Source organism: Anomaloglossus baeobatrachus, chromosome 1 (genome assembly GCF_048569485.1).
Source record: "Anomaloglossus baeobatrachus isolate aAnoBae1 chromosome 1, aAnoBae1.hap1, whole genome shotgun sequence".
Taxonomy (NCBI): Eukaryota; Metazoa; Chordata; class Amphibia; order Anura; family Aromobatidae; genus Anomaloglossus; species Anomaloglossus baeobatrachus.
In genome coordinates this window covers 511,219,426-511,244,304 of record NC_134353.1, presented here as the reverse complement: position 1 = coordinate 511,244,304, position 24,879 = coordinate 511,219,426, and the positions used below count along the sequence as shown (strand labels likewise).

General features: G+C 44.1%; 1 protein-coding gene across 1 annotated transcript in view; it reads left to right on the top strand.

Moving 5' to 3' along the window:
• Positions 1–24,879, top strand: part of LOC142295775 (stimulated by retinoic acid gene 6 protein-like) — a 143,969-nt gene that overhangs the window by 82,767 nt on the left and 36,323 nt on the right. Inside the window, exons 10-14 of the mRNA XM_075338863.1 lie at positions 803–953; positions 4,689–4,764; positions 16,210–16,291; positions 22,530–22,578; positions 22,660–22,777. Coding sequence (XP_075194978.1) covers positions 803–953; positions 4,689–4,764; positions 16,210–16,291; positions 22,530–22,578; positions 22,660–22,777 — 476 coding nt within the window. The remainder of the gene's footprint in view (positions 1–802; positions 954–4,688; positions 4,765–16,209; positions 16,292–22,529; positions 22,579–22,659; positions 22,778–24,879) is intronic.

Here is a 24,879-nt window from a genome sequence, read left to right as displayed (position 1 = left end):
TTTTAATTGCCACCATTATCTCCAGTCCTTAACAAAGCTCCTCAGTCTATATAACTGTGGAGCATGTAACAGTTTATGTATTATGCCCCCATAAAAATAAAAAATTGTATTTATTTATTTTTACATGATGAAGGCCTCTTGAGGGCAGAAACGCATCATATAACCTTTAATACCAATAAAATAATCAAAATTTATCTATACGGATTCCATGGTGGTCCCTGGGAGCTTGACATTTATTATACCTCTAGAAATGGAGATATGTGAGAAAAAGCAGTGAATATGAAGCCAGACATATTTTGATCTTAAGGACCCTCTACCCAATATCAATGGGTTTGGCCAATGGTCTACTGTGTATGAGAGCACCGGCCCATTTATGGTCAGGAGAGATGTTGACATGGCATGTCTAAATTCAGACTGATGACTGCATTGCTCTCAGCTTTCTCATAGAGAACATAGCATTGCTTGGCCAAACAAACTCTCCTGTGCATGGAAGAGTTGGAGGAGATGGCTGTTGGCCAGATGATTGCCCGAAACATCATTCGTCAGACTAATTTGCCATCTAATGTGTAAGGCTTCCTTTGATGTCCATTAAATTAGCACCTCGGTCTGAAAGGGTTGTTCCCAGACATTTGTTGATAAAATCTTAATAAACTGAGATTATAGCAAAGGTTTAGTCTACATTTAGAGGAATCGAGTACTTTGCACAGTCATTTACCTGATATAATTGCCTATCTGAATAACTTAAACACTTCGTTCAGAGTTCTGACATGTTATCTATACTATGTGTGATTTTCTTCAACAGTTTGTTTCTCTGGAATACAGTGCATTCAGAAAAATTGGACAATTACTACACATCTGGGAAGAAAATATGGAGCAGGTAGCACCAGATGTATCATGGGATCTATACAATCAAACAGTGGTTTCAGTAAAGGAGTTCAATGGAGCATTAGTGGGTAGGCAATATTTTCTTGTAAAACTTTTAATAACTTAAAATATGATGTGTACAAAATGAAATCCTATGTAGATGTCATGTAATTTGACCCCCTATGAGCAGAGGAATGAAAAAGGAGTGGAATTCCTCTGAGCAATGTGTCACTGAGCCTGTCATCGATATCAATTCAGACAAGACACCAGCAAATGAAAGGGCTTATGATTCAGCGGAGCTCGGCGGTTTCTTCATCCTAGTGAAAGGCAAAGTCCCTCAGTGATCGCATCTTCTGACATGTCAACATGCTGAATACTTGTTAAAATTAGTTACTGATTATATACAAGTTTATATATATTTATTTACATTGTTTCATATTATTTTACAAGTATACAGTATATATTCTGTGTGTGGTATGTTCTAACAGTTGCTTACAAGAGACAATCTTGGGAAACATTGTCAGTGTCTCATGGCTCACACCGTGTGATTGATTTGGCATATTTTAGGTTCTGTTCACATATCCAGTAGTTATTTCTATTTTTGGATGCATTATGGATCATAAAAGCCGAATTAAAATGTTGCAGTACATGACCCATTCATTTGAATGGGAACAGGAGTGTTATAGTGTTGAGGTGCTCGTCACTGGTCAGTACTTGATCGAGCACTGGGGTGCTTGGGCACTGACGGTGCTCTGCTGAGTATTACGGGATGTGTCGTCCGTAAAATAATGACCACAAAGTAAAGGCTTGATTCACTGAATGATGTGTGCTGGCACTCCAGTGAGAGCCATTTGCTGTCTCTGAATGGCTCTCACTGGGCTGTGTGAGGCTGCATGTGATGGGGAATATTCACTTGGCTTCTAGATTGAGGCGTACAGGAATGGTTTACTTTGTATACATCAAACATGAGCCTTTCTACAGCTAAATAGAATCAGTTATGACATATAGTCTGTTTCATTTGCTGGTACACCCGCACTGTACTGGTTATATCCCCACAGTAGTATCCCCTTTCTGGAGCTTGAGCCAGGCTCCACAATGACTCCTGCCAGTACTGACATCTAGGAAGACGTCCTCACTGAGATCACCGACCAGGATCTGTAACTTGCTCCACTCACTTATTCCTGTCAGTCCAGACCCTCAGGAGGTATGTGAATAACCAGAACTGTCCAGCACTAACAATCTAGAGTAAACAATTCAGGTTTACATGGCAGAGGTCTACCGCCTCTACGATACATACCGACCATTTACTATATAGCCGGTCACAACCTCACAGGTTGAAACAAAATTATCAGATGTAGTGTATGAAAAGAAAAAAAAATCCGCTGTCGGAGATGCTCTCTTTATGGCTGGCAGTATGTAGACTGCCCAATCAATGATTTTAATTATATTTGTTACTCGAGTTGAGCTCTTTCAGAGCGTATGACCTGTTCGACTCGAATACCGAGAACCCAAGCATTTTAGTGATAAAATGTCTTCTGTTTGCTTTCTTTCCAGCTGCTATCTTTTTTTTTAGCTGAATCAAAACCCAAAGTTTGCACAACATTTTTGTCCACCCAAAAAAAAATTATAGTAAGTTGAGCCATTTTCTTTCAAGACTTGTCTATTAGAATCAGATCTTAATAGATGGTATTCCATTAACATATCTGTGTTTTGCATTGCATATCCCTAGAACACTGCAGGTGTCAAAGAAATCTCTCAGAAATATGGATGTGTTAAAAACAGAACAAAACAAAGTAAAGTACAGTTAGGTCCAGAAATATTTGGACAGTGACACAATTTTCGCGAGTTGGGCTCTGCATGCCACCACATTGGATTTGAAATGAAATCTCTACAACAGAATTCAAGTGCAGATTGTAACGTTTAATTTGAAGGTTTGAACAAAAATATCTGATAGAAATTGTAGGAATTGTACACATTTCTTTACAAACACTCCACATTTTAGGAGGTCAAAAGTAATTGGACAAATAAACCAAACCCAAACAAAATATTTTTATTTTCAATATTTTGTTGCGAATCCTTTGGAGGCAATCACTGCCTTAAGTCTGGAACCCATGGACATCACCAAACGCTGGGTTTCCTCCTTCTTAATACTTTGCCAGGCCTTTACAGCCGCAGCCTTCAGGTCTTGCTTGTTTGTGGGTCTTTCCGTCTTAAGTCTGAATTTGAGCAAGTGAAATGCATGCTCAATTGGGTTAAGATCTGGTGATTGACTTGGCCATTGCAGAATGTTCCACTTTTTTGCACTCATGAACTCCTGGGTAGCTTTGGCTGTATGCTTGGGGTCATTGTCCATCTGTACTATGAAGCGCCGTCCGATCAACTTTGCGGCATTTGGCTGAATCTGGGCTGAAAGTATATCCCGGTACACTTCAGAATTCATCCGGCTACTCTTGTCTGCTGTTATGTCATCAATAAACACAAGTGACCCAGTGCCATTGAAAGCCATGCATGCCCATGCCATCACGTTGCCTCCACCATGTTTTACAGAGGATGTGGTGTGCCTTGGATCATGTGCCGTTCCCTTTCTTCTCCAAACTTTTTTCTTCCCATCATTCTGGTACAGGTTGATCTTTGTCTCATCTGTCCATAGAATACTTTTCCAGAACTGAGCTGGCTTCATGAGGTGTTTTTCAGCAAATTTAACTCTGGCCTGTCTATTTTTGGAATTGATGAATGGTTTGCATCTAGATGTGAACCCTTTGTATTTACTTTCATGGAGTCTTCCCTTTACTGTTGACTTAGAGACAGATATACCTACTTCACTGAGAGTGTTCTGGACTTCAGTTGATGTTGTGAATGGGTTCTTCTTCACCAAAGAAAGTATGCGGTGATCATCCACCACTGTTGTCATCCGTGGACGCCCAGGCCTTTTTGAGTTCCCAAGCTCACCAGGCAATTCCTTTTTTCTCAGAATGTACCCGACTGTTGATTTTGCTACTCCAAGCATGTCTGCTATCTCTCTGATGGATTTTTTCTTTTTTTTCAGCCTCAGGATGTTCTGCTTCACCTCAATTGAGAGTTCCTTAGACGGCATGTTGTCTGGTCACAGCAACAGCTTCCAAATGCAAAACCACACACCTGTAATCAACCCCAGACCTTTTAACTACTTCATTGATTACAGGTTAACGAGGGAGACGCCTTCAGAGTTAATTGCAGCCCTTAGAGTCCCTTGTCCAATTATTTTTGCTCCCTTGAAAAAGAGGAGGCTATGCATTACAGAGCTATGATTCGTAAACCCTTTCTCCGATTTGGATGTGAAAACTCTCATATTGCAGCTGGGAGTGTGCACTTTCAGCCCATATTATATATATAATTGTATTTCTGAACATGTTTTTGTAAACAGCTAAAATAACAAAACTTGTGTCACTGTCCAAATATTTCTGGACCTAACTGTATCTGTTTGATTCCCACTTTGTATCCGTTTTTTGCTCCTTTTGTAACGGATACAGATGTTTTAATACTGAATCCATTACAAATGAAAGTCAACTGGCCATGTGAACAGAACCCTACTAGACATCGTAAACACTTTTCTTTACAATACTTTTTGGTTGGCTTACTTTAGACCAATATTTTGGGACAAAATTAAGTCACTACTCTTATGATTGTCCCCTTACAAGTATTTTCTAGATATTTTAAAGGCTGTCTAGTATTTATACAGATAATAAATTTAATATGATCAATGTAGCTAGAATACTGGTGCATTTAGCTTAGTAAGTCTTCCCTATAGTCAAATCATATTGCTATTTTTTTTATTTATTTTTCAGATGTTTGGTTTTTCACCACTTTCTTATCAAGTGCAGTCACTGTATCCTATATTTTTCACATACTAGCATGCTACAGGTAAGCTGGTACTGCATAATACTATACACTACCATGATTAGACCAATATTCACATTTTTCTCTAAGGCTAGTTTCACACTTGCGCTATTTTGACTCAAACGGAATCCGTCACTAATATAGTACAGTTCATTTATTTACAGTGGAAGCGCGACATCATGTGGACACAAGCGGGTACTGCATGACACACACACGCGCTATAGTAATGCGCTTCCACTGTAAATAAATAAACTGTACTACATTAGTGACGGATTCCGTTTGCGTCAAAATAGCGCAAGTGTGAAACTAGCCTAAAGTGTAAAGCAGAAAATCTAATTGAATATTATTGCTTTTACCTATGCAGCCTTTGTATAAGTGTCTACACAGCTAGTGTTGATGACCTGCAGCTGAGAACCACAAGACAAAACACATGTTAATAAAAAGTCATTTGAAACTTTTTAAGAAAGGAAAAAATATATATCACTGTGTTAGTGATTATATAAAAAAAAAATTGAGGTCAACTATTTTGAACAAAATGATGCAAAAAACATCGGTAAAGGTTGTGAGTGAAATTAAGTTTAGAATTTGAAACTTAAGCGGGCTTTACACGCTGCAACATCGCTCGCATCGGCTAGCGATGTCGAGAGTGATAGCTCCCGCCCCCGTCGTACATGCGATATTGTGTGATCGCTGCCATAGCGAACATTATCGCTACGGCAGCGTCACAAGCACATACCTGTGCAGCGACGTTGCTATGACCGCTGAACAATACCTCCCTCAAGGGGGAGGTGCGTTTGGCGTCATAGCGACGTCACTGCGGCGTCACTAAGCGGCCTACCAATAGAAGCGGAGGGGCGGTGATGAGCAGGACGTAACATACCGCCCACCTCCTTCCTTCCGCATTGCTGGTGGAGGCAGGTAAGGAGATGTTCGTCGCTGCTGCGGTGTCACACATAGCGATGTGTGCTGCCGCAGGAACGACTAACAACATCGCTAATAAGAAATTAACGATTTTTTTATTCAGGATGACCTCTTCATGGCGAACGATTTTGGCCCCTTTTGCGATCGACTAAGGTCACTCGTACGTGACACATGCTGCGATGTCGTTAACGTCACCGGATGTGCGTCACAAACACCGTGACACCGACGATAATGCGTTAACGATATCGTAGCTTAACTCTATTCTATTTTAGTTTAGGGCCGAAACTTTTTTCCTTGGTTTACAAACCTGACACTACTTTATTTTTAGCACATGACAAAATCTTCACAACCTAATGCCTCTTCACATATCCGTATAAAACACATATAGGTGCATCTCAATAAATTAGAATATCATCAAAAAGTTTATTTCAGTAATTCCATACAAAAAGGGAAACACATCGATCTATTTGAAGTGATTATTTCTGCTAATGTTGATTATTGCTTACAGCCAATGAAAACATAAAAATTATTATCTAAAAAAAATTAAAATAATTACCACAAAACACCTGCAAAGGCTTCCTAAGTGTTTAAAATGATCCCTTAGTCTGGTTCAGTAGACTACACAATTATGGGGAAGACTGTTGACTTGACAAGATGTCCACAAGGCAGTCATTGACACACTCCACAAGGAGGGTAAGCCACAAAAGGTCATCGCTAAAGACGCTGTCTGTTCAGAGTGCTGTGTCCAAGGAAATAAATGGAAAGTTGAGTGGAAGAAAAAAGTGTGGTAGAAAAAAGTACACAAGCAACCAGGATAACTGCAGCCTTGATAGGATTTTCAAGAAAAGTCCATTCAAAAATTTGGGGGAGATTCACAAGGAGTGGACTGCTGCTGGAGTCAGTGCTTCAGGAATCGCCACACACAGACGTATCCAGGACATGAGCTACAACTGTCACATTCCTTGTGTCAAGCCCCTCATGACCAATAGACAATGCCAGAAGTATCTTACCTGGGTCAAGGAGAAACAAAACTGGACTGTTGCTCAGTGGTCCCAGATGTTGTTTGCAGATGAAAGTATATTTTGCATTTCATTTGGAAATCAAGGTCCCAGAGTCTGGAGGAAGAGTGGAGAGGCCACAATCCAAGATGCTTGAGGTCTAGTGTGAAGTTTTCACAATCCGTGATGGTTTGAGGAGCCATGTGCTGGTGTAAGTCCACTATGTTTTATCAAGACCAAAGTCAATGCAGACATCTACCAGGAAATTTTATGATTCAATAATTTTTTATTAGGTTTTCAAAGTTTATACATAAAACAGTTCTAACAAAAACAATAAAACAGAATGTGCTGTATAGCATTACTTCATGCTATATCAAACAAATAATATAGACATATACAAAAGGAGAAACAAAACAAATAACATTGGTAAAAACTATGACATACAGTTGGATTAAGAATTTACAAAGTATGATTTTCAAATAATATGTCAGGAGATGGATGTACACAAACAATTTTCTTATTAAACTAATTGACTAAGTATCATGTATTACGTTTATACCAGAATTAGAACTAGATTAGATTTAAAATGTTATGCATAGTTGTTATACCAGGAAATTTTAGAGCACTTCATGCTTCCCTCTGCCGGCAAGCTTTTAGAGATGGAAATTTCATTTTCTAGCAGGACTTCGCACCTGTCCACACTGCCAAAACTACCAATACCTGATTGAATAACTACAGTATAGCTGGGTTCACACATAGCGACAGCGACAACGACGTCGCTGTTACGTCACCATTTTCTGTGACGCAACAGCAACCTTGTAAGTCGCTGTTATGATCGCTGCTTAGCTGTCAAACACAGCAGAAGCAGCAGCGATCATAACGACACGTGTCGCTGTGCTACATGTGCAGAGAGCAGGGAGCCATGCACACTGCTTAGCGCTGGCTCCCTGCACTCCTAGCTACAGTACACATTGGGATAATTACCCGATGTGTACTGCAGCTACATGTGCAGAGAGCAAGGAGCCGCGCACACCGCTTAGCGCTTGCTCCCTGCACTCCTAGCTACAGTACACATCGGGTTAATTACCCGATGTTTACTGTAGCTACATTTGCAGAGAGAAGGGAGCCGGCACTGGCATCGAGAGCGGACACTGGTAACGAAGGTATATATCGGGTAACCAGGGAAAGGTCTTCCCTTGGTTACCCGATATTTACCCTGGTTACAGCTTACCGCAGCTGCCAGACACCGGCTCCTGCTCGCTTCATTTCGTTGCTCTCTCGCTGTCACACACAGCGATGTGTGCGGCACAGTGGGAGAGCAACAACCAAAAAATGAAGCTGGGCATTCAGCAACGACCGGCGACCTCACAGCAGGGGCCAGGTCGTTGCTGGATGTCACACATAGCGACAGCGACGGGACGTCGCTGCAATGTCACAGAAAATGGTGACGTAGCAGTGACGTCGTTGTCGTCGTTGCTGTGTGTGACACCACCCTATCACGGTGCTTGATTGGCCAGCAAACCTACCTGACCTAAATCCAATAGAGAATCTATGGTGTATTGTCAAGAGGAAGATAAGAGACACCAGACCCAACAATGCAGATGAGCTGAGGGCTGTTATTAAAGCAACCTGGGCTTCCATAACACCTCAGCAGTGCCACAGGCTGATTGCCTCCATGCCATGCCATATTGATGCAGTAATTCATGCAAAAGGTGCCCCCGACCAAGTATTAAGTGCATTTACTATACAGACTTTTCAGTAGGCCAACATTTCTGAGGCTAAAATCATTTTTTCAGTTGGTCTTATATATAATTCTAATTTTCTGAGATAATGACTTTTGGGTTTTCATTGGCTGTAAGCCATAATCATCAACATTAACAGAAATATACACCTGAAATAGATCCCTCTGTGTGTAATGACTCTATATAATATATGCATTTCCATTTTTATATTGAATTACTGAAATAAATTAACTTTTTGAGGATATTCTAATTTATTGAGATGCACTTGTATCTGCTCAACTAGATCTGTATAAATCACTGTGTTACGCACCTGCCCCAGTCCACTAGACTTTGCTGTGCTCCACATCAGGCTTTTCAAGTAGCTCCTCTCTCGCTTAATTTGTGGGAAGGGAGCACATTGCATTCTAGCTCAGTCCACACATGAACTTTAATGCCTAAGCACATAGCGTTCAGTGGATTTAAAGGGCCGGCAGCCAGGAAAGTGCAGTTGTCAACTGGAGCATTGAAGTCCCCGTAAATTGGCCTGGGGGCCACAGAATTTATCACCACCCCTGACAACAGCGAGTGAACCTCCCTCCAGTGGTCAGGGTCCCGGCACTTGCCCAGGTGTTCTGGGTGCTTGCCCCAGCCCTGACAGTTTCTGTCTACAGGCTTCCAGACCTTCTCCAGGTTGCCTGTGGTTTCCAGTCCCTGAGTTACTTGTCTACAGCCTTCAGTAACCCTACTGCCTGTCAGTGGTCTTCAGGGCTTCATTTGTTTGCAGCCTCCAGTAACCCTGCTAGCTGTCAGTGGTTTTCAGGACTTCACCTGTTTGTTTGCGACATCCAGTAAACTTGCTGTCTGTCATTGGTCTCCAGGATTTCACCTGTTTCTTTGCAGCTTCCAGTAACCCTGCTGCCTGTCAGTGATCTTCAAGGCTTCATTTGTCTAGGGCTTATGTGGCGCCCTGGACAAACCAGGGGCCACAGATGACAACACCAGCACACCCCACACTCCCGGTCAGGCACACCTAAGTCAGACAAAACCCTTGTTGCCTCCCTCCAGGGGCTGATGTTCACACCAGGGGGTGGGCCAGGCGGTTGGTCCCGCCCACCGAGGGGTTCACAGTCCTGGAAGCGGGAAAAGGAACAGCTCTGTTTGAGAGTTGAGTCAGGGAAGTGAAAGTGAGAGGAAGGAAAGTGGTAGAGGAGCAGACAGAAGTTGGTCCGGGTGAGTGGCCCGGATGGATCAGCAAGGTTGGCAGACGGTGGTGACCGTCTGCAGGAGTGGCCCATTTGAGCTAACCGTAAGGACCGTGGACGGGCGGTGGCCCGGACCGGTACACAAAGAGAAGCCAGCACCATCTGGCAGGGGCTTACGGACCCCGGCAAGGCTAGGAGTCGCCGTGAATTTGCCAAATCCATTAGCGAAGGGAACCTCCTGGGTTTCCCAGCAGCCAAGTCCCGACAGAAGGCAACAGTCCAACCGAGAGAGGGAAACACAGTCACCGCCAAGGCTAAAGTTCCCAGGGCCAGAGCCTGCGGGCAAAAGGGGCTCTTCAGCACCCATCCAAGCTGGGGAGCGGGTTACCGGTGGGAACCCATTGGAACCGTTACACTACACAGGTGCAGGGAAAGGCAGTCACCATCAACTTGCCGGGAGAAACAACACCGCAGCCGTCTGTGGGACCCGTCCATCCAGCCGTGTGTTTTACCGAGAACTGTGTCCTCCTTATTGGCTGAGTGAGTACCACCGTGCCGTGCGGCACAGCGCTGCCCCCGCGACCCTGCACCTCGCCAGGCCCCATAATCCGCCTGCCATCCATCCCTACCCCATCACCGGGCCCCGGGACAACCAACCCCCTACCCACGGAGGGGAGAACTGACATCAAAGCTGCTCCCTGTCACCGCCCCCGGGATCCCCATCCAGAGCAGCGGTGGTGTCACAACCTCACCACAACCGTGGGTTGCATCACGGACAATATCCAATCCCCACAATCAAAACCCCCTTTTTACTCATGGGCGAGGAACGCCGCTCGAGTCCCCGGGATCCGGCCCACCGCTCGAGCCACCACCGAGCAGCAGCAGCAGCAGCTGGACCCGAGCAGTGGGAGAGCGCGGCGTCCACTCCTCCGCCAGCGACACTTACAGTAAACTTGCTGCCTGTCAGTGATATTCAAGGCTTCACTTGTCCAGGGCTTCCAGTAAACCTGCTACCCAGTGGCGTAAATAGAGCAGAGCGCGGCATCCGATGTGACCACACCCTCTTTCTCCCACCCTCCCGGTAGTAATTTTACTGATTGCACCAGGCAGCATTTCAGCTGGATGTGCACAGACCAGACGCATATCCAGCTGGAGCACACACCGGGATCGCTGGGTCCCTGTAGCACAGGGCCAAGTTAGTTATCCCAGTCTGATCCTGTTTGTGACGCCAAGTTTTTGAGGTGTGCCGCCCCTGCAGCAGTCGATAATAATAATAAATCTTTATTTCTATAGTGCCAACATATTCCGCAGCGCTTTACAATTCAGGAGGTCTTATACAAACAAATGACAGTTATAGAAAATACAGTGATTAGAGTAAGGAAAAAAAAAGAGACAACCCTGCTCGTGAGAGCTTGCAATCTACAATGAGATGGGGGGTGGGAAACAAGGTGCAAGTGCTTATTTACAATGACAATCCCGAAATGGGGGATAGATAAGGGATGCCTTAACCAGTTGACCTTCTTTGTCGATCTGCTCGGATCCAGGGTCGCTGTGGCTCGAGGGTCTCCGGACACTTCAATTGTAAAGGAGGGGGTTATTTACAAGGGCATGAGTTTGTGACGTCACCCATGGTTCGCGGTAAGGGGAGTACCGCCGCTGCCGATGGGAGTACCCAGGGGAGATGGAGTGGGGCAGCCAGATGGTGTTCCCTCCATGGGTAGGGGGTGACCCCGGGACTCGGGAGCAATAGGTGACGGATGGGATTGTGGGCTATGCGGGCAGGCCAGACGCAGGGGAAGCAGCGTACTCATTCAGGCTGTGTGGATGTTAGTGTAACCATTAAGCAGACTCTGACATAGAAGTAAACCAAGTCTCTGGGTGCTGCTGCCACTCTGGGGAGCTCGTTCGGGAATCCATCCCCGCTGGTATTGTTTAGTGGTCTGGAGCCTGCCTCCATGCACTTGTATATAGATGTTTCTGAGTGACCCCTCGGCCTGAAGCGGTCGGGGTCCCGCTCCCTATATTTGAATAGGGGAGCTGTGCTCTCGATGGCTGACACTTGTGATCTTTGCAGGCTGCATAAGCTGGAAAGCCCTATCACCCTTGTTGTGTTGGTGCCTTCGATCTCTGAGCTCTTGGGGAAAGTTCGTAAAGAGACTGTCCTCCACAGGTGAATTACCAGGTTCTGTAAAGCTATTCCCTGATCTAGGGTCCTGTACCCCGCCGTGCTCGGTACCGATCTGGTTACTGGACTTTCCGGTGCCGACCGTTCTCCAAAACTAAGTCTGGGCACCATTCTCCAATACCCTGCAACCGGGTCTCCGACTCCTCGGGTCCCATACCACCGTCTGTGACCCAACCAAAGTCCCACAGGGAACTCCAACTCCCTCAGCTCCTCACTCTCTGAGGGCTACTACTCGACTTCCTCTCACTTTGAGAGCTGACTCTAAACTGACTTCCTCCCTACAACCAGTCTGCCTGCTGACCCCTAGGCGGCTGGCCCTGTTCTAGCTAGACCACCCACTGGTGTGCCTGACAGGGTGTGGTGTGAGGTGTGTTTAGTTAGGATTTGAGTGCTGGTGGAAGCAATACCAATAGTTATGATCCCAGAACCATGGAGGGTGAGTTCTGCACCATAAGAGAAAAGGGTGCAGTTCCCTGTGACACCCTGATAGAGTCAGGAGCATCACACAAGTAATACTGCTTCCTGTCAGGTGGCTTCAGTGCTTCCCTTCTCTGCGGCTTCCAGTAACCCTGCTACCTGTCAGGGGGCTTCAGTGCTTCCCTTCTCTGCGGCTTTCAGTAACCCTGCTACTTGTCAGGGGGCTTCAGAGCTTCCGTTGTCTGCGGCTTCCTGTATCCCTGCTACCTGTCAGTGGTTTTCAGGACTTCACCTGTTTGTTTGCGCTTTCCAGGACCCCTTTAAGACTTTCAGTGTGCCTCTACGTGCCCGCCTGCGATTTCAAGGACTTCTCCTGTCCATTTGTGGCTTCCAGGATCCCTTTAAGACTCTTAGTTTGCCTCCAGTAACTCTGCTGGTTTCTGCGAGCAACACCTAACTGCTGCACCAACGCCTGTGACCTTTGTGCTTACCCGGACCTTGGGCTTAGGGGGATTCACCTCACTTAGTGTGCCGTTGTCTATAACTGCCTGAAGTCCATAGTGCATTTGCTATATGACTATGACAGTGTGGCACCCTGGGCAAGCCAGGACGTCACAGGTACTACAACAACACACCCCACACCCCGGTTAGGCACATCAGTCACACACACAAATCCTTGTTGCCTCCCTCCAGGGGCTGATGTCCACACCAGGTAAGGTGGAGCCAGGCGGTTGGCCCCACCCACCGAGGAGTTCACAGTCCTGGAGGCGTGAAAGGAAGGGAGTCGAGTTAGGGAGAGTGAAGTGGAAAGAGTGGTAGTGGAGCAGACTGACTGTGTCCGGGTACGTGGCCCGAGCACAAACAGCAAGGTTGGCAGACGGTGGTGACCGTCTGCAGGCGAGGCCAATTGACGCACAACCGTAAGGACCGGGGACGGGCGGTGGCCGCCGGTACTGGACCGGGGAGCGAAGAGAAGCCAGCACCATTCGGCAGGGCCTACGGACCCCGACCAGGCTTGGAGTCACCGTTAAACCGGTCAAATCCGTCAGCGACGGGAACCTCCGGGGTTTCCCAGCAGGAAAGACGCGACTGAAGGTAACCGCTCAACCGTGACGGGAAATACAGCTACCGCCACAGCTAGAGTTCCCAGTGCCAGAGCCTGCGGGCATAAAGGGGCTCCTCTGGCAAATACATTGCTGGGGAGCGGGTTACCGGTGGGAAGCCATCGGAGCCGACAACACATCACAGGTGCAGGGAGAGACAGTCACCGCCAACCTACCGGGAGTGACCATCGCAGCCGGCTGCGGGACCCGTCCATCCAGCCGTTTGTTTTACCAGAGACTCCGTCTACGTCATTGGCTGAGTGAGTACCATCGTGCCGTCTGGCACCGCGCTGCCCCTGCGACCCTGCACCTCGCCAAACCCCACTATCCACCTTTCAGTCACCATCATCGGGCCCCGGGACCACCAAACCCCCCTACCCATGGAGTGGAGAGAAAAACATCTCGGCTGCTCCCTGTCATCGCTCCCGGGATCCCCGTCCAGAGCAGCGGTGGTGTCCCAACCTCACCACAACCATGGGTGGCGTCACGAACAAAATCCCCAAACCAAACCATCCCCTTTTCACTCACGGGCAAGGAGCACCGCTCGAGTCCCCGGATCCGGCCCACCGCTCGAGCCACCGAGCAGCAGCAGCAGCGCCGGACCCGAGCGTTGGCGAGCGCAGCGCCCCGCCGCCCGCGACAACAGCATGTCTATCATTAGAGGAAGTGTCCCCGCAGTCTATTGAATGTTATTCTGATGTTCATCCAGCCTGCTGTAACACCTAATACTCACAGTGTGTTTCTCAACTTCACATTGGAACATAGTATTCATTTACGATCAATGAAATGCAGAAAGAAATGCTTGATGACCATTTAATTAGGAGTATAGCCATTTATGAAGATTAAAGGTGCCTTGGATGCTATTTTACACTAGTACGACAAGTGTTTTCATACAACCACATGTGAATTGGTGGATGAATTATTATATAGTTACATTGAATCAATACCTGGATATACACAAATAATGTGCCATGTTTTATAAGTACATCCCTTATAAATGGCTGTTGTATTAAATGGATGACTACTCCTATGAGGTCTACTAACTAATTACCAAATGAACCTATCAGCGGGTAGTCCATATGTAAAAACTCCTGATGAATTGCCTGGAACAGGTTTAAAAATTTGTGATGATAAATGATGAAAATTAGGTAGAAATGTTTTGGAGGTAGCAATATTTTCAATTAAAGGGAATCTTTAGATTTATCTGGGCACTTCTCTCTAACCACAGTAAAAAAAGGGGTCATTATCTAAATTGTTGACTGATGAACCAGTTGACATATTTGTAGTCTATGATTTCATTTTGAATATTATTAAATACATGGTATATTCTAATTGAGTAAAGAATCTTCCAGTGATTTGGTTATGGCATGACTTTCTAGAAACACAAAGATGGTAGACACCGGAGCCTTTAGTAGGACACTGTATGCCATTACCATGGGCATAACAATCGTGATCGAAGACAGGCATCTGAAGGTACACATCCAGCTGAAAGACAATGCAGCACATATACCTGTTGGGTCCCTGTGCTGCTATACAAGATGCTGGCTGGCAGCCGTCGACGGTGGTATCGTGACTGGGGGCAGCGCATGAGAGTGACGTCATGCACCATGGTGCACACTCTGATGTCTGACCAACATGTGGGGGGGTGGGGCCATTGGAGTAGAGTCTGATGGGCCCCATCGGACTGCATCGTGGCCCACTGGAATCTAGTTATGCCACTAGCCATAACAATCTATTAGCACCCTGTGATTCCATCATAGGGGAGGCGATAGGATGCCAGAAGGACATATCTTTCTGACCTAGTTACAGTGTAATATACCCAGAGATATGGAGTGGAGGGGGGGCCACTATAAACAATGCTGAACCCTAAATTGTCGGTGTTACATACACAGATCTTAGCATGTACAAGAGGTTTAGCTATCAACACTCACTGAATCTTGCACCCTCCTTTTACGCAGGTTGCAAACTGATCAAACACTATACTGCAAATGCACAACATGCTGCCACCAGAGAATCCCGAAAATACGCTCTGCTGTCTGACAATCAGAGGACCAAAGACTCTCAGAAAGGCTATAGATTCTTTAGGGCCCGCAAGAACCACATTTATTAAAATTAAAAGCTTAAATATGAAAAGTACAGTTCTTACAAGAAAAAGGTGTAACAAGATAAAATAAGGCAACATACAAACATGCAAAACATTCATAACAGAAAAAGGAAAATAGCATAAAATACATAAATGTTTTCAATCGATAGACGCTCTTCTGTTTCCTTGAGGCTAGGAGAAGGATGGAACATGCTCAGACCTGGCTGTCACTCAGCATTGAACACCATGCAATTTTTCAAGTCATATTCGTATGTCAGGTTATTCTAATATTTCATGTCTATAACTGAACACTGAGTTAATAAGGGGGCAATTACAATGTATGCTCAACCATTCAACTTCCCATAGCTACCCCTATATGTAGGCATGGGTAATGTCCAATTTGGATAAACAGCAGCCCATCTATTCATGTTTAAGGATTGTAGGTGTCAAAAATTACACTTTCTAATCCAAAAGAAAACTCCTGCCCCCAGCTCTGGTTCCTGCTAACCCCACACCACAGCCTGCAATAAGTTGTTATAGCCCACGGGACCAATAAAGTGTATCTTATCGTATCGTAGTCCTTTGTACAAAATTACATTCTCCCCCACAATCAGGCTCACTCAACTTAATTAGTCTAATGCGTACGAGGGCCTTGGTCTACTTCTATGGCAAAACTAATAATGGGTTTGAGTAGATTCTCAAAGCGAATCACATAGATGTTTTCCTGTGTAAGGCAATAAGAAAGCTTCATTTTTTAACTATTTTTACAATGCTTTAACTATTTGCAAGAAATTTTGTTTTCATAAAGCTAGTGACCTTCTTCATTATTTTATGTGTAGAAAGCATATGAAGAGACTTTGGATTGGAGAAAAAGGGTTCCTACCTGTAAAATTCCAAAACCCTTCATCCTCTCAGTGCGTGGTAAGTTGATGATATAGCACTAATTAAATATTGGAAATCTGGTGAAAATGTAGAAAATGTTGAATTTTTATGCCCTTAAACCAGAAAGTTATGTCCCACGAAATAGTTAATAAAAACATTTCCCACACGTCTACTTTACATCAACACCATATTTCAATCATAATCTTTTCTTTTTTAATAGGAAGTTAGAAGGATTAAAAGTTTATCAGCAATTTCTCATTTTTCCAACAAAATTTATAAAACCATTTTGTTTAGGGACCACATCACATATGAAGTGACTTTGAGAGGCCTATCGGGCAGAAAATATTCAAAAGTGACACCATTCTAAAAACTGCACCCCTCACACTGCTCAAAACCATATCAAAGAAGTTTATTAACCCTTCAAATGCTTCACAGGAACCAAAGCAATGTGGAAGGAAAAAATGAAAATTTTATGGTTTCTGACAAAAAAGTTACTTTAAGCCCAAATTTTGCATTTTTACAAGGGTAACAGAAGATACATTTTTTGTGCAATTTCTCTTGAGTAAATTTTGGAAACTAGATCCCTCAAGGAATTAAGATGGTTGGTGAGCACCTTGAACCCTTAGGTACGTCACAGAGTTTTATAACATTGAGCAGTGAAAACGAGCAAATACATTTTTCCTACAAACATGTTGCTTTTGCCCCAAGTTTTTTATAATTTTACAAGGGTAAAACAGGTGAAAATGCACTGTAAAATGTGATGTACAATTTCTTCTCAGTATGCCGATATCACAAATGTGGTAGAAAACTACTGTTTGGCTGCACAGCAGAGCTTGGAAGGGAATGAGCGCCATTTGAACTTTTTTAATGCAAAATTGGCTGGAATCATTAGCAGACGCCATACTGCATTTGTAGAACGCCTGAAGTGCCTAAATAGTGAAAGCCCCCACAAGTGACCACATTTTATAAACTACACCCCTCAAGGGATTTATCTAGATGAGTGGTGATCACCTTGAACCCCCAGATGCTTCACCACATTTTATAATGTTAAGCTGTGAAAATTAAACAAGACATTTTTCCCACAAACATGTTGCTTTTGCCCCAAGTGTTTTATTTTCACAAGGGTAATAGCAGAGAGTGGACTATACAATTTGTTGTGCAATTTTCCTTGAGTACACCGGTACTCTACATGTCATCGAAAACTACTTTTGAGGCGCAGTGCAAAGCTGAAAAGGGAAGTGGCGCAATATTGGACTTCAGATTTTGCTGAAATGGTTTGCGGGTGCCATTTTACATTGACAGAGCCACTGAGGTGCCAGAACATTAGAAATCACCCACAAGTGACCCCACTTTACAAACTACCATCCTCAATTATTTCATCTAGGAGTGCAGTGAGCATATTGAAGACACAGGAGTGTCAAACAATGTTATACTATTGGGCTTTGAGGAAAACTACAATCATTTTTACCCCTAAAATGTTGTTTTAACACCAGATTTCAAATTTTCACACGGGGAATAGGTAAAAAAAAAGAGCCCATAATGCATTACACAATTTCTTCTGGACGTGGCAATATTCCACATGTGACTGTATAGTAATGTTAAGCCGCACCAGAGTGCTCAGTGGGAAAGGAGCATTATTTGACTTTTGGAGCACAGATTTTCCTACAATAGTATGCGGACTACATTTGCAGAGTTACTTTGTGCCAGAACAGCAGAAACCCCATCAAGTAACCACATTTTGGAAATTACACCCCTCTGAGAAATCACCTATGGGTGTAGTGACAATTTTGTCTTTAAAACACCCACGAACACCCAGCACATTGTACAGCCTGTACATTGTGCCCAGCTTGTGCTTCTGGTGACACACACCCCATAAATTAACTGGGTCTTTCTTGCTACAAAAGATGTCAAAAATATGGATGTAAACTGTGGCTTAGGCCCACTACAGTGCTCAGATGAGAAGGGGGTATTTGGATTTGGGAGCGCAGATTTTGCTGGTGTTCTTTTTGGGGAAGCCATAGCGCTTTTCTTGAGCCTTTCTGCTACAAGTAACGTAGAAGCTCACTATATTTCTGTTAACAGAGGACAGACCTTAGTAGGGACTTGTGTTTTTGTAGGTTGAGTTGAATGCTATAGCTGACTGTTTGAGGCATAGAACATTTTTGATCAGTTCATATTTATCCAGCACTCTATGCTGAGTACATAGATTAGAGTTTCCATCTAGTGATAGGTGGACTCCCAGATTTCCGGGATCGGTGGGTCTAACCGCATTTGAAAAAAAACATGGTTCCGGCCTGGCATTGATCCTGGATATCTGGCGAGGTTCCCACAGGTGAAGGACTGTGGGAATTTCCAGCTGTGACCGCAAATAACCTGAGTGACCTCCCCACTCATCATGCGGCTTATTTTCTGCCTGAAGCTCACAGCGAGCGGTCATGTTCTATGTCACTTCAGATGTAGCAGAGCTGGAATCGTTGTGGGATCGCATGTGAATAACATCGGACCTGAGTGTTTTGGGGGTTAATACATTGGTGAAAGAGGGTGGTTTTTTGTATTTTACTTCAAATAAAGAATTTTTTGCTGTCTGTGTTTATTTCTTTCCACTTACATATTAGTAATGGGGGGGTCTCATAGATGCCTCCTATTACTAATCTACGGCTTAGTGGCAGCTTTGGCTGTTATTAACCTATTATTATCCCAATTGCCACCACACCAGGGCAATTGGGAAGAGCCAGGTAAAGTTCCAGGATTGTCACATCTAATGGATGCGACAATCCTGGGTGGCTGCAGGCTGCTATTGTTAGGCTGGGGGGGCCTAATAAGCGTGGGTCTCCCAAGCCTGAGAATACCAGTTGTCAGCTTTATCAAGGCTGGGTATCAAAATTGGGGGGGAACGCACACCATTTTTTAAAATTATTTATTTAAATAATCTTAAATAAAATTACCCTTAAAAACAATTTTTATTATAATATTATTAAAAAATCACAACCAGGTATAAAGTTAAGTGAACATATTTCTAAAAGTGCACAGAAAAGGGAGAAGATAATGCTGACCCTGTGTGAGTCAATCCCTCCTGTGCCCTACCTGTGCACTGGGAGCTGGATCTAGTCAGACAGGCTGTCACACAGGCTGGGGGTGCTGTCTGACTGCAACCAATCACAGACACCACAACTGCCAGTGGGCGGGGGAAGCAGTGAATATGATTGAAGGTTAATTAGCAGCCCTGGAAGAAGAGTGAGCGGCCTGGAAGCAATTACAGCTGTGCTGGAGACTCAGTAAGTATAGTGTGTTTGCCTTATTTTAATTTTTGTTTGGTATGCTTGTGTTTTTTTTCAGATATCCTTTTTTTGACTACAACAGATCCGGTGGACTACAGCGGAGCTGCATGTTTTTTTTGGGGGAGTGTTTATTGAAGTAAATTATTTTTTTGTTTGTGTCTTTTTTTTTATTACTAGGTTAATAATGGGGTTGTCTGATAGACACCTTTCCATTCTTAACCCCAGGGCTTGATGCCAGTTGACACTACAGAGCTGACATCAATCCCATAAACCATTACCTTGATTGCCACTGCACCAGGGCATCGGAAAGAGCCGAGGCAAAGCACTAGAATTGGTATATCTAATGTAATGCGCCTCTTTTGGAGTGGCTATGAGCTGGTATTTTTAATTCTGGGAAGGACCCAATAACCATGGACCTTCTCAACCTGATAATATTAGCCTGCAGCTGTCTGCTTTATTTTGTCATGTTATCAAAAATGGTGGGGACCCCAAGCTGTTTTTTTTTCAATTAGTTGTTTATTTACTTGGTTGACGGGTATAAAATCTAACTATTATCTAATTATCATCTACCTATATATTCTTTGCATATCTTTAACAGATAAAAATCTTGAATTTCTTGAATTCATTTAATTCTGGTCATATGGATGTCATCCGTGTGCTGTACGTTTCTTTTTTTTACATGGATCTATAGCATTCAATGGGCCCTTGTCATCTGTGATGACACTAAAAAACAGACATGTCTCTCTGTGGATCACACAGACACACATATAGTTCACATAAACACATGGTCGGTATGAAAATACGGCAGTGTGAAAATCAACACCTATTTTAATGAGTATGCATGTGAACGTGTCTCTAGTACGTGAGAAATTGGAAACCACACGTACTGGAAACATGGCATGTGAAGGAGACCTTAGGAAACCTATCGAGTCCCCAAAGCCTCCTAATACTAAATTATGACTTTACATCATTATGGGGGATGTTTTGGACACCTGAGGGGCCTGATAAGTTCCATTTAAAGTTGTGGTCAGCATTGTTGTCACCTTTTTATTGTTTATTATAAAAAAAGGACAATATATTTAGAAATAGTGGATGGGTGGCAACAGTTCATTGGAATATATCAATTATACGTCCAAATGCAAAACAATTGCCATGGCCAAAATTAAGACACTCTTCCCTAATACTCTGTTGTACAACCTTTGGTAACAGTTCCAGTTCAAACCTTTTTTTTTCAGCCTCTTGTAAGGTTTTTGCACCTTTCTGCTGGTAATTTCTTCACCTGCAATTCTCTCAAGCTCTTGAATGTTTGCAGTGATTCTTTTACAGTAGTGGATATTCTTCTTAACTAGTGATGGATGAACCCGCAGATATCAGGCATCAGCGGGTTCAACTGGAGTTTTTTTTAAAAAAAAAAACAAAAAACAACAGTTCAGGATTGGGGATAATTACACATATGTGCCTGGACGTCGATTCCCATATAAGTCTATGGGGACCCAAATCATGTGCTTTAAAATGGTAGCAGAAAGGGCTATGGGGATTAAAGCAGATGCGTTACTTACTAAGGCTCCCGCGCAGCTATCACACTACTTCCAAGACCGCTCATTACCCTTATGCATATTCACTGCTTACCCACCAGCAGTTCTGGCATCACTGATTGGTTGCAGTCAGACCGCACCTCCACCCTGTGTAACAGCGTGTCTGACTGCTTGGAATCACACACAATGTGTGTGTATCTATAGTGGTGTAAAAAGCTGAGTGAGTACCCGACTGACCCCTGCACTGCACCCCCGCATCACCTTCCAGAGTCACGGGGCCTACCCCTACCCGTGAAGGGTAACGTCATCTTGCTGCACCACTCCATCAACCCGGGTACTCACCAACAGCAGCGGTGGTACTCCCAATTACCGTACACCACGGGTGGCGTCACAAACTATATAGCTATCCCCTGTAAATACCCCCTTTTCCATTTGAGTGTGGCCCCTAGCCCCCGAGTCCTGAGACCCTCAAGCCACGAGTAATCACTAACCCCGGATCCGAGCGGTTCGGTCCGCTGCAGGGGTGGCACAATTCCATGTGAAGCAAACTTTATGACAACATTTGAAACAGTTGAAGCCAGAATACAAGATGTTTGAAGATAGTCTTGTACCTTTTAGGCCTGAAACACACGTCCGTAGAAAACACATGCATGTCTTGCGGTCCGTTTTTCGGGTACGTGTTCCGTGTTAGATGTCCGTTTCTCCGGTATGTGTGACATCAGTGTGATGGCGTATGCTTGCCGTGCGTGCGTGTGGAATGTCCACGTATGTGTGAGATATGTACGTGTCATGTCCATGTGCAGTCCGTGTTTCTTGAGCCATTTCACCATTAAAAAAATAAAAAACGCACACTGACCATACGGAAAGCACACGTACATGGTCCGTGTCACGTATGTTCAGACACGGACCCATTGACTTTAGCGGGTCCGTGTCTGCATGATGCCGGCAAAACGCGGACATGTCATCCGTCTAAAAAAACGCACACACGTACAAACCACACAGACACACGTTCCGTGTGGCTTTACGTGTGTGTGCCTGTTACCTTAGACTGCTTGCGCTTGGAAATAATAGTATTCTTGGTCTTCTCAGCTCTTCTGTCTTCACCTTTCTAAAACAGGCTAATTAATGTCATTTGATCACTAACAAGGTAGTTTCAATCTAAACACAGGGTGCCATTAATAGTGGTGTGACCAAGCACTGGCTTCAATTGTATGTCTTTTTTTTTCCCGAACTCAAACATAAAACGAGTCGTGAACATAAACTTAAATGTATGAGGATATAGGATAACCAACGCCTCTGGCTAAGCATACAGAATAATTTAGACTCAAGCGTACCTTGCTGTATAGACGAAATACAAGAACTAAAGCATTCTCGGCATGTTTTGAGAAAGCGTTATTCAGGTATACATACTGAAATATGGTGTTCTTTAATGATGTAATGCATGTCTTTTTCTTTCACACCTAGGCTTCCATAGCGCGATACTCTGGTTGGCAAGTTGCATATGTTTTATGGGGTATGTCAATAATTATGCTCCTATAGAAAAGATCTTTCTAATATCCGTTTTCACATTTACTGAAGTTCTTTCTTTCTGCAGGTTACTTGATAATGCACATTGTCCAAAGCTTGTTTGGCCTGTTTTTTGTTTATGCATTTGTGTTTCCGATAAAGCATGGCAAAGCTTTAGAAGTACTGAAAGGATTTGGAATTTCCATGTAAGTTTACTTACTGCTTTTCAACTTTATTAGCAGAATCCCATCATACAACACAGATTTTCTTACTTTTATAAATCTTTAGGCCTTTAGGTCTTTAGGCCTTGTGCCCATGTTGCTTTTTCCTTGCTTTTTTTAATCAATAAAAGCAAGGAAAATTCATCCCAGCAAAGTCTATGAGAATCCCGACTTGCTGTGCACACACTGCTTCTTTTTTCCTTGCAGTTTTTGTTGCTGAAAAAAGAAGCAGCACATCAATTGTTTCAGCATTTTTTTCCTGCTATTTCAATATTTGACTTCAATGGAGTTAGTGAAAAGCGGAGAAAAAAATGCATGTGTAATGCCCACATTGTTTTTTTTTGTGTGTTTTTATGTGCTTTTTTTACATCACTGGGGTTCCCTGCAGCCATTTCCTAATCTCATGGTCCTTACCATGGAACCTTGCTGCAAGGAACTCCTGTGAAGTCACAAAATAAATCGAGTTCATGCAGGCGGATGACCAGGGTTTCCGGCAGATCCGCCGACAGGAACTCGGTTCACTTGGGTTCCCTGCACCTTGGCCACATAGCCAGTGTCAGCAGATATTTTCTCATCTCACGGTCTTTACCATGGGACCTTGCTGCAGGGAACTCCAGTGACATAGGTGCCCTGGTCTGTGAAGCGATCCGTACCTCAGTAACCCGGGGTTGCATTACAGGGACTTTAACACCAAGGAGATGTAAGCGATTCCTCTCCCTGTCTTCTGAATGCTTTGATCGCAGTGATCGCAGCATTTAGGGGATTAAACTGCTGGAGCGGCACGGGCACCGCTCCTGGTAGCGAGAGTCGGGTCCTGGCTGAAAGGTCAGCTGCTTACCTGGCAGTGATCGCAGGGGTAACCGTGCAGGAACCCCCGCAAGCGCCATGACTACAAGACGCACAAAAAAAAGCATGTGAAAAAACACAATAAAAAATATGCGTTTTTCTGCGCTTTTTTCCTGCCAAAACATGCGTTTTTATGTGCAGATTTTCTGCACAAAAAAACGCGATTTCTGCACATAGTCTTACATTAGATTATTTATTAAGGACAACCAAAACTTCAGTTGATTAAAAAAAAGTGTCTTCTGACACTAACTGCCTTATTAATGCTTATGAGACTAATATTTTGTGTCAAGGGACCCACGTCCCAAGTGGTTATATCCGTGTTTTAATTTTAATTTGTCGTAAGGTACAATACTGACCAGAAGACAATCTCGCTGTGGCTCTCTTTCTCACTAGCTTCTCACTCCAGCCTCCCTGTCTATAACTTTTATGGGATGCCACATTTTACCTGATCTCTCTGTGTACAGATATTATCGATCAATTAAGTGGTCTGTGCAGGTATCTGGAGGGATAAGTGGCTTTTAAGTGGAGAAAATTGAGTTGTTGTGTGATAACATTATAATTATTATTATTATTATTATTTATTATTATAGCGCCATCAATTCCATGGCGCTTTACATGTGAAAGGGGTATACATAATAGGGACAAGTACAATAATCATAAACAATACAAGGCACAGACTGGTACAGGAGGATAGAGGTCCCTGCCCGCGAGGGCTCACAGTCTACAAGGGATAGGTGAGGATACAATAGGTTAGGGTAGAGCTGGTTGTGCGGCGCTATATCAGACTGAGGGTTACGGCAAGTTGTAGGCTTGTCAGAAGAGGTGGGTCTTCAGGTTCCTTTTGAAGCTAGTCAAGGTAGGCGAGAGTCTGATGTGTTGTGGCAGTGCATTCCAGAGTATAGGGAAGGCATGGGAGAAATCTTGGATGCGATGGTGGGAAGAGGAGATGAGAGGGGAATAGAGAAGGCGATCTTGTGAGGATCGAAGGTTACGTGCAGGTAAGTACCGGGAGACTAGGTCACAGATGTAGGGAGGAGACAGGTTGTGGATGGCTTTGTATGTCATGGTTAGTGTTTTGAACTGAAGTCGTTGGGCAATGGGAAGCCAGTGATGGGATTGGCAGAGAGGAGAGGTCGGGGAGTATCGGGGGGACAGGTGGATTAGCCAGGCAGCATAGTTTAGAATAGATTGTAGGGGTGCGAGACTGTTAGAAGGGAGGCCACAAAGCAGAAGGTTGAAAT